The sequence below is a fragment of the Eupeodes corollae genome, chromosome 1, assembly GCF_945859685.1.
Source record: "Eupeodes corollae chromosome 1, idEupCoro1.1, whole genome shotgun sequence".
Taxonomy (NCBI): domain Eukaryota; kingdom Metazoa; phylum Arthropoda; class Insecta; order Diptera; family Syrphidae; genus Eupeodes; species Eupeodes corollae.
This window is the reverse complement of record NC_079147.1, coordinates 112,256,023-112,271,070: the sequence shown is the minus strand read 5'-3', so window position 1 is coordinate 112,271,070 and position 15,048 is coordinate 112,256,023. Positions and strand designations below refer to the sequence as shown.

The 15,048-nt window shown below is 35.0% G+C and overlaps 2 protein-coding genes, 1 long non-coding RNA gene and 2 pseudogenes across 3 annotated transcripts; 2 read left to right on the top strand and 3 right to left on the bottom strand.

Annotated features, from left to right (window-relative positions):
- Positions 1–930: 930 nt before the first annotated feature.
- On the bottom strand, positions 931–1,582 carry LOC129938970 (FAU ubiquitin-like and ribosomal protein S30). Its single transcript, XM_056046813.1, has 2 exons — positions 1,409–1,582; positions 931–1,309 (listed from the first exon to the last, which is right to left on the bottom strand). Exons 1-2 carry the CDS (start codon positions 1,484–1,486, stop codon positions 992–994), a joined length of 396 nt encoding a protein of 131 aa, XP_055902788.1. The 5' UTR covers positions 1,487–1,582; the 3' UTR covers positions 931–991.
- Positions 1,583–5,516: 3,934 nt separating this feature from the next.
- On the top strand, positions 5,517–6,134 carry LOC129942814 (uncharacterized). The gene has a single exon (XM_056051899.1). The coding sequence runs from the start codon at positions 5,517–5,519 to the stop codon at positions 6,132–6,134; it is 618 nt and encodes a 205-aa protein (XP_055907874.1).
- An 879-nt stretch (positions 6,135–7,013) lies between these two features.
- LOC129941588 (uncharacterized) lies at positions 7,014–7,700 on the top strand. Its single transcript, XR_008780888.1, has 2 exons — positions 7,014–7,141; positions 7,204–7,700. It is a non-coding gene; the product is annotated as an uncharacterized LOC129941588 (long non-coding RNA).
- Positions 7,701–9,562: 1,862 nt separating this feature from the next.
- On the bottom strand, positions 9,563–11,300 carry LOC129942811 (uncharacterized; annotated as a pseudogene).
- A 1,513-nt stretch (positions 11,301–12,813) lies between these two features.
- Positions 12,814–13,721, bottom strand: LOC129942801 (uncharacterized; annotated as a pseudogene).
- Positions 13,722–15,048: the final 1,327 nt, after the last annotated feature.

The following is a 15,048-nucleotide window of genomic DNA, read 5'->3' as shown; positions in this document are numbered from 1 at the left end:
TAAACTTTGTTCTAGTCCATCATACACTCTACTTTCTTTTTCACCGCTAGCAGTCCATAATCGATGTAGGTCGTCAATATAAGAAGGCTTTCAGCAACGCTTCCTATGAAGCTGCAGGGTTCCATTTCAAAAGAGTCCAAGTTGAATTTTTTTAGCACATGAGTGAATTTTTGTTCCAACAACAAGAAGCTTGCTTTTAGCCGTAAATGCTGTTTCCTAACCTACACACTTTTCCAGAATCGTCACTCCATATTATTCTCCATATGAGCATCTAAGGTTTTAATTGTATACCAATTCGTTATAAGTGATCTTTCTATTTGTTGGTTTTTAAAACAAATCCTAAATTCTATTCTTAAGTAGACTTTTGACCTCTTCCACCATCGAAACTTTCCATCGAGGCCTATCGACACAAGAAACTACTTCTTTGTAGCTTATGGATTCTCTTTGAACAAGAAAAACATGTTTCTCTGCCAAGTTTAGACAACCTGAACTCTTTCTATTCCGAAGCTTATTCCTGTATGAAACAATTTGCTTGTACCAGCAGCATCTCTTTTTATGCAGTCATAACTCAAGGTTAACGCTCAATCATTTAAAATGCGATTTATTAAACGAATTTCTTTATGAATCCTGAACCTCTTTTCTTTTCTTTCTTAACATAAGTTCTCTTGTTCGTCTGTTCTTACTGAACACTTATGAAAACATCTAGTGATTAATACCAACCTATTAATTAAGTTATACAATAACTGATTCTCAATTAGCAATTGAAAATGACATGAAGTCAAAACAATTTGTTTAAACAAGCTGTACCCACTTCTGGAAAATTTTCAACCCTCATTCAATTTTGCAAATTTTTGCATTATTCTTCTAATTCGTGGCTCTTATCTTCCGTCCACTTAGAAAGTTTAAATTAGTCACTAAACAAGTCAAGAGTATTTTTATAAAATGTTTTGTTTTTTATTCACAAAAAAGATTAAGAAATTTGGGACATAATCTAAGAAGAGTTAGCATTTGGACCACGACGACGACCGAATCCGTGCACGAAGTTGACGAAACGTCTGTTGTACTGAATCCTCCTCTTTGCACGACCGGTCTTCTTCTTCCTCTTTTCTTGTTTCTCAACTTTAGGAGTTTGTCCCTTGACCTTACCGGCACGAGCTAAAGAACCGTGCACTTTACCTCCGAGAAGTGGTACGGTGACATCCAATTCAAAGGACGACAAGCTGCTAACGCAGGCATCGTTCTCCAAAGCGTTTCCTTCACAGTTAAGGACGAAATCTTCGGTGATTCCCTTCAATTGGGTCAATTGAGCCTGAAATTAGATGTTTTTTAAAACAAGAATTAATATTTTGTGGTTGGAATTGGTTATAATACGAAATGCCTATGAGGAGACATATTCTTAAAAACTCACCTTGACGGCGGCAATTGTATCATTTTGGGAAACCTCTAGGGTCTCAACGGAGTCCAAACCACGTACAAAAAGCTGCATGTTGGCTACTTTGTGGCAAATTCTAGAAATGGATGCACAAAATTTCTGATTAGAACACGTGCCAAAATTTTCACTTTTAATTTCTAGACACTCAATTATGCCGAAACTGACAAATTATATATGAAATGAAAGCTGGTTTTACACAGAACTTAAATATTATATTATGTAGAAAACTATTTTATATATTTGTTGAATATGTGAAATTATTTAAGAAAATTTTTCTCACCTTGTCACTCTTGTCGGGGATTTACGAAAAAGAAAGATGGCGCAACTTCAGATTTTGTGTTCACGTTTAATCGAGTCTCGAAACTCGAATGAGTATTCATTCGAAAGTTGAAATGAACACATTCAAGAAATAAAATTAACTGCAGGGTGTGTTCAAGGCAATCAATAATGCATTGTGATTACTTAAGGTGGAGGCACATTAGAAATAGAAACATTTTTTTTAAAGTTGTTGATTGAATTATTATATTCCAGCATTTCATTTATGCGAAAATCAGATGATGTTGTAAAATGGAAATCATTTCTTACAACTTAAAACAGATAGATTTGGCTTAGTGATGAAAACAAATCAATTAGAAAAGCATTTAAATTTATTCCGTCAGTCACGACAATCGCGTATGCAAAATGTCATAAAGTGTGAACAATTTTCGTGTAGGACTTTAAATTTTCGATTTGGTTTTCGGGATTAAAGGAATTACTGTCTAACTCAAGTTTATCTTTAAATTATGAGACTACAATACGATCAAACTGCAAGAGTATAATCCGAGCACTATTGATTTATATTTCAAAAGTATTCAGAATTCATTACAAAATTTTTCTGAATTAACAATAAAAAATTATGTGCAAGTTCTAACATTCTTGGATGTTTTGTTTTTGAGATTGCTTTTATAATATAAAAGAGTGACATAATCGATAATCTTCAGTAATTTCTGTAAAAAATGTACTAACATTCATGTAATAATTAACTTATGTGCATAATGAAGGTTTAAATGTATTTATTAGGCCTTAGAAATAATTGATTGAAACTTAATAAAATTGTATCCACAGAAATTTTTCATTTATTACAATGACGCCTTTTGTCAAATTTGATTGAAATTTGTCGACTTTTCTCTTAATAACCGATTTGGTGTAGTTGGTTGGTAGTGGGCTGAAATGTTGGCCCGGAGGACGCCAACTTTAATTATTCTTCGAATTAAATAAATTATCTTATACTATCATAAAAAGCAGAGCAGTAAGTTAAATTCACCCTTGATAAAGCGTTACAAAAGTTAAGAATAAATTAACTAAACGTATAAAAATAACAGAAGACAAAGCAAAATACTAAAACAATTTTCATCACACAAATAAGTTAGTCGTATGTAATTATTTACCGGCTTTAATAATTTGACATGGGACGGAGTCAATTATTTGTATTGAGTCTCCCTGTCGTCTTTGTATACACAATCTATAGTATCATTGTGTGGTTTTTTAATGTTGGAAGTTTTGTAGACAAAAGTTAAAATGCAATAGCCTTTGTTGCCCTACTCGCTACAAGCCGTGCGTCTCCATAAAAAACGAACGATTATAGTACTAAAGGGTTTAAATACATAGAATACGTTTCGGAAACTACTACTTGAATGGTTTCATTTTCTTTTTCTTTAATCGTTCATACGATGGCTTACCTCTTCAATTGTCAGAAATTAAAGGAACTGTTAAACAAAACTTATAAGTTACCAAATCAAACACCTTTTATTCATGAAAAACTTACATATATTTCAAATTTAAAGATCGTAAGAAGATGATCATTCAATTACTAATATATTAAGGAATAAGAACCCATGTTGGCATAAATAAAATTTGCCGAGAACAGTTGAAATATGGAAGAAACTACTTTATTGCATTAATCTGGGTTCAGTAACTACTGTAGCAGTTGATATAGTTTTATCTAAGGAAACCCCGTTTATCGCTATCAATTAAACTCATCAGTAAAAATTGAAACACGAGGAATCTAAAATGTTTTTTTTGATGAGCATTTATAGCTCTCAGTAAATGAACGTCATTAAATTAGAAGTATTATATAACCAGAACCTATTAACCTCCTTTGTGTTCGCAAGATAACCTATATGGGTCATTGGTGATATATACTTACTTAAACTAGCATGTCTGCTTTAATAAATATTTAAGGTTCTAGTAAAATAGGAATAAATCTTTTAAAAACTACATTCATTACTAGTTGGACAAATGTAGGTATTACGTGCGTTTTGTTCACATTTAATACATAGTAAAGTAAGAAATTCCCAACAAAACGATCCGCAGTGGCCAGATTTTTGTATTTAAAAATTGGTACAACTGAAAGAAGATCTGTCAAAATAATAATTTTTTTTTTTATAATTAATTTTTCTTAATTCATTCTCAAACCTATCTTAAAGCTAGACAAAAATTCATAAAACTAGCCTAATTATCCATAACTTACAACTAACTTAATGGTCCCATATGGACACTCTAAGTTAAACTATAACACTTAAAACTAATGCCTTTCGGCCCTATTTTACTTCATTTAAATTTTATTTATTTTTGTATTTATTAGAAAATTTGAAAAAATACTAATATCAATATCCTTTTTTATTTTTACTTACAAACTACTTGAAATAAGGTCCTTAAATAAAACTTAAAGCTAACTTAAAATACCTATTCTACCTATAAACTACTTGAAACTAGAACAACCACAGCAGCAAATGTAACGTTTTTTGTTTTTATATTTTATTGTTTTTTTATGTTTTTTTTTAAATTTAAAAAAAAAAAAATTTTATATTCCATGTTTTTTTTTGTTTTTGTTTTTTTTTAATTTTATTTTTTTTTTGTATTTTTTTGTGTGAGCCACCATATGTAAGCCGGCCAAGGCTTAAAACCCCATCCCGACTACCCACTATCAAGTGCCGATTGAAGCCACCAAAACTGGTTCTCCTGCTTCACCCTATCAGTTCGGTCCCGTTCGGACACAGCCCTACTGAACCGAAGGAGCTCTGCTCCACCTTGTGCCATGACGTCCCGATTTTACGGGAGTCGCCTATCCACGGTTCTTCGTATGACGTGGTAGATTAACGGAACTGCCAATCTATCCTGTATCAGACCGCATTTGTCTAAAAAGAGGAATGCCTCTGGTGGAATAAAGCCGCTCAACCGTGCACTCTCAAAATACTCGTCGTTCGGATAGAACGCCCCGAAAATTAAATTGTTGGTCGAAGACATAGCTCTTGCAATGTGACCTCGAACGAGTTTTATCACGAAATTGTCAATTCTGTTGATTCGAGCCCCGTTGTATAGGACCTCGTTGGAAAAGTAATGCACATAAGAAGACTCGGCTGTTCGATATAAGCCGGTACAGCGTCGTAAACACTGCCGCTCGAACACCCGAAACTTCTCCATCTGGGAAGGGGCAACGTTGAACCACACAGGACAACCATAAACGATCATTGGCCGTATGAGGGCCATGTATCAAATTACCTTCACATAATAATAACAAAAAAAGCACACAAATAAGAAGAAATTTTTGTGAAAATCAAAAGTCAAAAAATTAACTTAACAAGAAAAACTAACTAAAACTAATAAAATGGATAATTTTCAAGAAGAAATGGTAAGAAAACATCTGAACATTTATATTGTATAAAAAAAATCAGTTTACCAATTGCAGCTTTTGCGTGAATTGATCGAGTCCAGTGCCAGCGGGAATGAGTTCATACCAGGAATGTTTTTTGAAGAGCATACTAGTCTCTAAGACTCAATAGAAGACAATTAACTTGCCACTGTAGATTCCTTTATAATGATCATTAAATCTTTCAGTGAAGAAGATTTCAAATCCCACTTCAGATTGCGGCGTTCAACAATAGAGCGTCTGATAAGTAAGCTTTGCTATTCATATTACATTGAGATTTAATCAAATCATTATTTTTTTTCAGCATCTTATTCTCAGCATTATTTGTCTCTTCATGCAGTTACCAGAGGAGCACGCATTAAAATAGGGTGGACTACATAAAATGGCCTCAAGGAAATGCCTGTACCGAAAACTGCTGAACATTTGAAGAAAAAAAGAATACCTGGTGTTCTGGGTGTAATAGACAGCACCCACATAACAATCGCAGCTCCAAAAATCGAAAAAGTGTGCTACTACAACCACAAGCACAAGTTTACAATTATCCTGCAAGCTGTCGTCGATGCGGATAAAAAATTCATTGACATCAGTTGTGGTGAGCCAGGATCTCTACACAATAGTAGAGTTCTCAGGCGTTCTGAGTTATTCAAAAAGGCTTTGAGCCACACCAACCAACTATTTCCGGCAAATACTTTTATTTTGGTTGATTCAGCGTATGCCGCTACAAACTGGCTAGTGCCACCATATAAAGACAATGGCAGATTAAGTGAACAGCAAAGAACGTATAAATATGTTCATTCTGCAACCAGAATTGTTGTAGAACATGCCTTCGGCTTGTTGAAAGGAAGGTTTAGACGACTTCTTAAGTTCACTAAACAACGAGATATTCGTTCGGTCACAAATCTCGTTGTCAGTGCATGCATTCTGCACAATTTATGTATTGCAATGGGCGACACATACCGCGACGAAGGAATTAACCAAGAAGAAGAAACCGACACAATATGTAGATGCAGCTGAATCAACCTCGAAACCAATAACAAATCGTCGTCAAATATTGTTCGAATACTTACGTGAACATAACATCATCTAAATAAATAAAAACATATACACATAACATTTTACTTAATTTTTTTTTTATTCAAAAGTTCTTTCAACAATTCCAATTTTAGGTTTCATGTACTCTGCCCACTTTCTGTTCTTGTCCTCTCTGTCCTTTTGCTTTTCTTCGAATTTCATTTTGAAATACAAAGATCGAGAAATCTTTCGCTTTTTGGATGCCGCGGCAGTAAGTCAATGGAACATCGTCAGTGGCAGTGGTCTCTAGTATTGTTCTCTTAAGTTTCACTTGAGTTCTAAAAGATTTAAACAAATATGCATATATGTATGTATATGGCCAAAGTAAACAAAAACAAAAAAAATAAGCTCAGTTAGTCCATTTTGACTAACAAAACTAAATAATATCAACAGTAATAGATTCGTTTTTTCCGCAATGGAAAACACACACATGATTCCCAATGCAGAACTCTCAACGAAGTAGTTCTCATTCGAGATACAAATGCAATATCAATCGCACTTTACTATGGATAGATTTCAAAACAAAACACGGGTATTGTATTTATTTTGTTTGCACACAAAAAAGAATCGTAAAAGATACGGTAGAGAACAAAGACGTTTTCTTTAGGGAAAATACAAGCACAGTTTCTCTAGTCTAGCAGTTTTGCTTGCTTTTAATTCTTCAATTCTTTCCTATTTTCTATTTGACTTGGGACTGAGTAGGTTGTCTGTACTGACTACTGAGTCTCTCTGTTGTATTTTCGATGCTGAACACGGTTCTTAAACTACCAGCTTGAATGGATTCATTCATTCATGCACTGCCTTACCTTTTCAATCTGTCAATGTCATTGTTTTCACACCACATCAATTCATAGTCGATTAAAATAATATTTGTTAAAAATTCTTGATGTAGCAATACATTGTTCGTTTTAGAAAATGAAGCAACCATTTATTGTTATTTAATAAAACTAGTAAGTTGCTTTAAATATGTCATTTTAGATATTAATAAATGGTTTCTTTCGCACATACATAGATATACTTACCACAGGAACTCACGAATTCTATTTCGTTCATCGCTCGGACTTTTCTGCTGGTGGGAAAAGGCTTATACCACTTCTCAAACAAAAATGAGCCTACGTGGTATATAGGAAACTTTGCATATATTCAACCTTGCGCCTACCACAAATCATACAACAAAACCAAGTAGAGCTGATATGCTCATTCGGAGTCACGATGAGAATGCTGGTAGACAATAAATAAGTGATGTCATGACAGAAAAAATCATGCAGAAAGTATAGGCGCATCTTAGAACTACAATGCGAACGTGATCGAAATTGAGTTGGTCCCGGTTTTGACAGATTAAAGGCAGAGTACGATCGGAGGATAATGCACACATTATTTACCATCGGAGGAGAGATATATCTCCCTCTCTTAAGCGGCAGGGGCAATTTTTTAAAAAATAACTTAAAATCTAAACAATAAATTATACCTTTTTCAAAAGCCAAATAAAGTTTCAAACAATGAAAACTATTCGATTCTATGTTTTCTAGTTTTTAGTGAAATTGAAAGTTTTTATATTAAAGTTTCTTTAATATTAAAAGAAACATTGCATATAATAAAATTTGCACCCAACCTATAGAGAGCCTAAGCAGGAGGGTTGCATCTTAGACATCTCACTGTTTGTATACATTTGTGGTTTTAAGACAGAAATTCAACATAATTACACAATTGCAATGTGATGTTTTGCGCAAATATGGCTATCACAAGTAGTGCACGTTGCCTTTGTCCTTGATTCTTGGGCCTTCTTGGTAGGAAGCTCTTTAACTAAGGTGTTATCAATGTGATCGAGGTTTTTATCCGGTGCATTCTCGAGGATTCTTTTCAATATTGGTTCTCAAGTGCAAGTTGATTTTTTTGTTTGACCTATTTTGCATAATGGTTTTGCCAAAGAACGACCCAGATTATACAAAAAATAATAAATTAAATTTGGTGGCGCAACAGTCCTTTGGGAACCAGGGCCTATAGTGACTTACAACTCTCAACCATTCCCGTGTGCGAGTAATGTTGTCAGGAATAGAAGGGACCTACAATTTTAGGCCGAATTCGAAAGGCTAGTTTAAGAAAGCACTTTTTCATGACAAGAATTACTCTTGAAGTATTTGTCAATTCCTCCTTGAATGTAAATAGGTGACTAGAAAATATAGAGTAGACCTATGACAGGGCGAATTTTATCATTATTTGTATCATCCATAAACATTGAATTTTGAGCTGACGGCAAAGTGAATGCAAATGTTGATGCAAAATTGTTTCTTTGAATACCAATATCCATGTTTGTGTTAAGAACAATAGTTTCTAATATCTAATAAAAAAGGTGGTCCCAAGCTTCAATCTAAGATTTAATAATTATTTGAATAAAGAAACAAAGACTTTTAATTTTAAGTGGGGTTCCTATGCACCCCATATGGGTTCTAGGGCTAATACAGTAAATGCTGTTATTTAGTCGGGATCGGCAAGTCGTCTAAGCTGGAAGCTCCAACAAGACCTGATTATAAAGATCGAGCATAGAGAGAAAAGTGCACAGAGGCCGGGCGCAGTATCTCGCAAAACAATCCATTTCACCTAACAGACGAAAATCACGAAGTTCAAGGAATTCTAGTGTAATAAGTCGGGTTGAAAGCCGCGAAGATATTGCAATTAACATAAGCTACGGAGACCTGAGTGAGGTTTTATTGAAATGGATTCCGAAAAGCGATTAAGAAAACCACTGACATTTGTATTGAAATTTCTGTCCCCAGATGATTTTGAAAAGGACAAATACTACCACCAGAAGCAAGTTTATTTAATGGATAAATTTAATTATTTAGAGGTTTTTCCACATAATGCTTTTTATGAAGTAGATTTTTTTTTAATGTGTGATGATTCTCCAAATCTTCAATATCTTCCTTCAATATTCCTTTTGAAGTACTTCTTATTATGATATTATGGTGTCAAGTTGTAGTTGAATTTGTAGTACATAAAATAATTCAAAGCAATTGTTTTACTTTTTTCAAAAAATTTAATTTTAATTTAGACGTATACACTATACAATAAATACATTTAAAAAAGTAATTAAAACTTACTTTTGACTTGTGTACTCTACATTTAAATAGTAAAATTATGGGCTACGCCCCTTGAAAAGTCACCGAACCCAAAAGTCCGTCTTCTTTTATATATTTTGACCTTTTAGTGGGTGGCTCTTTTCCACGAATAAATTGTTCGTAGTGTTTATCTCTTCCACTTTGAATTTTTTGAGAGTTTTTACGAATTTCCAAATAGTTGGATGATCCTCTCCAAATTCCACTTGCATCCTGCGATGAGCGGCCTCCAATAGTTGTTGGTTCTGGCAGCACCGGTTACCGTCCTGTCAAAAACGTTAAAATTTGTGATGCAAAAAGCGTCTGTTTTCTCCCACCGGTTAAATTTGGCTGACCTAGATAATAATCTTCGAAACAATTTAAAATTGGTTCCAGATTCGGCGGAGATTGTGACACTAGGTCGATAAACGCTTCCTCCAAACGCTCTGGATGCACGAACGCCATCGCTAGAATCTTTAAATAAATAAAAAAAATAAATAAATTTCATAGTCGCACTAAATCGATTCCGGAGCGAATGTTGGCCAAACCTCTTTAAGGGCGTCAAAAAATTGGACATATGCAGGTCTACTCAGTCTTATTTGGCAGCAACCAATATGTCAATATGTATATTTTTTATCCGGTTTGCCCAGAGTCGGTGGCTTTCTCTTTGGAATATAATTATTCTAGACGTGCTCTTAACCCCTGAGTCCTGAAGAAGGAAATTTTCCACTACATCCACGCCCACTCTGTATTGATACATTTGTCTTGGTTTTATCAGTTCGCCCAAACTATCGCTGTTAGGTGGGACAGTTGACATCACATTGCGCTGCCTTTGCACAAACTTTCTCAAGGCGTCGCGTCGTGGTTTGGTAAATTCCCACTTAATGTAGGTGATATATTTCCATCTGCTTTATTTAAAATAGCTGACGTCGATTCGAGGATTGATGCAGCCCTTTCCCTATCAAATTACACCACCTGTAAAAATATTTCTTTTAGTTTTATAAATTTCACTGTAATGAAATGTGTTTGTTCTTGACAATTTTTTTGGAATAAAGTAAGCCAAGACAAGAAAATTTTAATACTTAAATATTTTAAAAGGATAATATAACACTACACTATAATATGAGTATTTTCAATTTTCAAGCAGCATCGCTTCCATGCGCGTAACTTCTTATTTGCTGGATAAAATTGTCAGAATCAGCAAAGATGTCAATTCGTGCTTAGCACCCGTCAAACATGCGCTTATCATAGCTCCAAAAGGCTTTGGTGCGGTCAAAACTCAATTTTTCAAAATTGTAAGTATGACCATTGGCCTGCCAGTTGCTTAAGAGGTCCATATAGAGATAGATTACCGTGCACATATACGATTACCTTTACAAACTCTTCAAATAAATCAAGGCATTGCTTTTTGATATTACGACGCCACTGGTGCTCGACAACCCAGGCAGAAAAATTTCAACTATCGTTGTAAAACGCAAGCTTCCCAAAATTTAATTGGGACTCAATGCGTTAGGTATGTGTGCCATCCTCTTCCACAAACGGATTACCGGGATCGCTATGGTTCACCTTTTTATGAATGTAACCATGCTCTACAAGACAATCATATGCCCTCCAGTAGTCTGTGTGAATTTTCGTCCCATCGTCTACTATTTCCTTATCAAAGGAACTATAGTACCTGAAAAAAATTAACTAATAAAATTTTAAAGATTATATATTAATAAATACTTACATAAGGACTGCGTACACTCCTAGTACATACCTCCAACCTGAGATCCTCAGATATATCCTCTATCATACCGAGAACCCAATGTCCATCTATCCTCCGACCTTTATTGAACTTTCTTCGTCCAAATTTACTTTCGTCAATTTGAACGACGCGTCCAGGCCCCAGAATTTTGGCACCAATTTCTTGGTGCTCCAAGAAGTGGTCAACGATAACTTCGTGGCAGTAACTATACCAATCCGCGAGGGTTATCGTTGACACACAACTTGAAGAGGAAGTAAAATCTTTCACCATCACCGTTTTGTACGGAAACTTCCGGGCTAAACTGTACATCAAGTACATAAACCTTTCAATAGGGATACGCGCCTCTTCGAACCACGTCCCAACAAAACGTGATATTCGTTTTTTGCCTCGGCACGTACCCCTGTCGCAACTATACCAATCCGCGAGGGTTATCGTTGACACACAACTTGAAGAGGAAGCAAAATCTTTCACCATCACCGTTTTGTACGGAAACTTCCGGGCTAAACTGTACATCAAGTACATAAACCTTTGGATAGGGATACGCGCCTCTTCGAACCACGTCCCAACAAAACGTGATATTCGTTTTCTGCCTCGGCACGTACCCCTGTCGCACTGCAAGAATCCGATTGGGTTTTCATGTGTGCATTTTTTCAAATCTGGTAACAAACCCAGCTCTTCTGCCAGCCTCACTGCCAAGGCTCCGTCACTGATGTTTTTGTATAATTTAAACAAATTCCTTAAATAAACTTAAATGAGAAAAAATAATAATTCATAAAACTAATTAATAATTACCACTGTTTCCGAACATCGTCAGATTTTTTTTTTTTTTGCGGCGTAATTTGCTTGTATTTATGTATTTATTTGTATTTTAAAGAATTGTCAAAATAAGAAAAAACATTTGGAAAATAACAATTATTTTGTTATTTGTGTGAAAAAGTGAAACTTTAAAAACAAAATTAAAAATTAAAAAAAAATGTGTCCTCTCCCTAAAACTACGATTAATATTATTTTTTAGGGCATATCTATCGATTAAAAAAACCGCGTGTGAAAAAGTTGAGCCAAAAATACTACTAAAAATGGGCAAAAATTGATTTTTGATTTTAAAATCTCTAAAAAAATGGATAAGATGGGTATTTACACCAATTACCAATTTTCTTTTGGAGGGATTAGCATTGGTTATCATATGTAGGCTGTGTGAGCTACTTCCGCGATAAATCTAGTTTTTTCGATTTCAAAACTATTTTTTTTTTATTTTGGGAAAAAATAACAGCTGCTAATGACAGGAGTGCCATTTTAGAAATGTCATATTGGAAGTGTCATTCAAAGCAACCTCGAAGCAGGCCCAAAGAAACGCAGACGAAGCTGAAGCGTATTTGTGTTTCTTTCAGCCATAATAATCTTTTTTGATGTTTTTCCATTCCATTGCCGATTATTATTATTAGGTATAGGTCTCAATAGAACAGCATTCAAATATTGGAGCGAGGAAAACCCCCTAAAAATAAAAAAAAAATGTTTTCATTTTCGGATGTAACCCCACTTTTTTTGAATATTTGGGGTGGGTGTGAGGTTGATTATGTGCAAAGTTTCTTTCTATTTGAAAACGAACTTACAAAAACTATTCTAGTGTGACAAGCACGACGCATAAAGAAAGAGGTATGTAAGATAAGTATGCAACCCCCCTTCTTGGGGTCACTATATAGGATTTGGGGTGGGTGCGAGGTTGGGTATGCGCAAAGCTCCCTTTACTTAACTTTTCCATTCAACAGTAGCTACCTTTACAAAATTAATACAAACTGCAAAGTAAAAATCAGTGAATTTTTTTTATTTATTAATCATTTTTAAAATTGCCATATATATGTATGTACTATGGCCTTGATTAATTCCTCAAAGGGATCTACGAATTTTTTTTTTAATATTTCGCCGCCACTGGTACTCCACAACCCAGTCCGCAGAATTGTGGTTATAGCTGTCGTTGTAAAATGCCCGTTTTACCACCCTCCATTGGGATTCTATTCTTTGGGTATGGGTACCATCCTCCGCTACAAACGGATTACCGGGATCGCTATGGTTCACCTTTTTATGGATGTAACCATGCTCTCCCAGACAATCATAGGCCCTCTAGTAGTCGGTATGTATGGTCGTCCCATCCTCAACGTGCTTCCTTATCAAAGGGTACCTGACACAAAAAAAAATTTATTAATATTGAATAGTATATATAATTATAAAAACCTACCTCAGCACTGCGTACATTCCCAGTACACACCTCCAACTTGAGATCCTTAGATCCGTCCTCGATCATACCGAGAACCCAATGTCCATCTACCCTCCGACCTTTATTGAACTTTCGTCGTCCAAATTTACTTTGGTCAATTTGAACGACGCCTCTCAATTTTGGCACCAATTTTGGTTCTCCAAGAAGTGGTCAACGATAGCTTCGCGGCAGTAAATATACCAATCCGCGATGGTTCTCGTTGACACACAACTTGAAGAGGAAGTAAAATCTTCCATCATCACCGTTTTGTACGGAAACTATCGGGCGAAACTGTACATCAAGTACATAAACCTTTGGATAGGGATACGCGCCTCTTCGAACCACGTCCCAACAGAACGTGATATTCGTTTTTTGCCTCGACACGTACCCCTGTCGTACTGAAAGAATCCGATTGGGTTTTCATGTGTGTAGATAGCCATTGGGATTCTGTGGATTCGGCATTTTTTCAAATCTGGTAACAAACCCAGCTCTTCTGCCAGCCTCACTGTAGGTCCCCTTCATCCCTGACATGACTTGCACACAGGAAAGTTTGAGAATTCTAAGTCACTAACTAGGCCTTGCTTCTTTTTTTTTTTAGAAGAATAATTAAGTTTTAATATCAATATTAGTTTCTTATCTTTTGTATCTCCCAAGATATTAAGAATTATTTTTGGGGAAAACAGAAATGCTCTATTAACAGAGCTTTACCGTGGCGTGGACTATTTAAAAAAACATTTCGCTTAAATTACAAGCTTTTCAACTTTCATTTGACACCAATATCGTTTGTGTAATTGTGGGGTTATGGAAATCGAAATGAAGTTATTTCGAGATTTCGTTTTTAGAGATAATGAAATTAGTGTAAGCTTTTGATTTGTGACATTTCGTAGCCATTTGCAAATTATATGTGCGAGAAGTATTACTTTCAAAACCTAATAACATCTCCTATTCAAGTCAAATCTAATTTCAACTCTTCCCCAATTGAATAGGGGACTCTCACACTGTCACACATATCTTCTTAAGCCCTTTCTTAGAACATCATTACTGCATTAATGTTGTATTAATTTATTTTTAAAAATACACCATAAATTCTTTTATCGTGAGAACTGATCTGCGAGCCGCGATATAGTAGTGCCTGCTGTTAAAAATTAATTTTGTTTTATATTTTTATTTGGCCGTTTGTAACGACCTATTTGCCTTTTTTTGGTCCTGGCTGGCAATTTATTGAACCCATAGCTCAGTGGTGGGTGTGGTTGTTGGACCCTTCAATTTCGCTACAAAAAAAAAATATTGCCAGACTCTGCATGCTGGTGTTGATAATGCGCGAGACATCGCCTCTACCCCCCCCCCCCCCTTCCTTGGTTGACTCCCTCGCAAGAGTAACCCCTTTGAATGGCTTCTTTCTCTCTCAAGCCATTAGTTACGTCTTAAGTTCAGACATTTCGATAAATTTAATTAGAAAATTTTCATTTTATAAAATTAGATCATATTTTAAGTAATTAATTCGAATTTAAATTGCAAATACAAATCTTAAATTAATTTTAAGTAAGCTAAATAGGAGACAAAATAATTCCCGCTCTATTGGCAACGCGAAGCCTAAAATCTTAAGATTTATAATTCAAAAAGTATAACCGCGTCTTCGGCTTATTACAATGCTTCGGATTTTAATTCCTTTTTTTTGCTTTCTTTTAACTTTCACTTGTGTCAATAATCCCCTTTTCAAACCCACCCCGTTAATTAGCGTAAGTATTAAAAGAATATTTGTTTTAT

Coding starts and splice junctions, on each gene's coding strand:
- LOC129938970 (XM_056046813.1), bottom strand. CDS start 1,486: ATGCAGCTTTTTGTACGTGGTTTGGACTCCGTTGAGACCCTAGAGGTT. Junction 1,310..1,408: donor ATACAATTGCCGCCGTCAAG/GTGAGTTTTTAA, acceptor ATCTAATTTCAG/GCTCAATTGACCCAATTGAA.
- LOC129942814 (XM_056051899.1), top strand. CDS start 5,517: ATGCCTGTACCGAAAACTGCTGAACATTTGAAGAAAAAAAGAATACCT.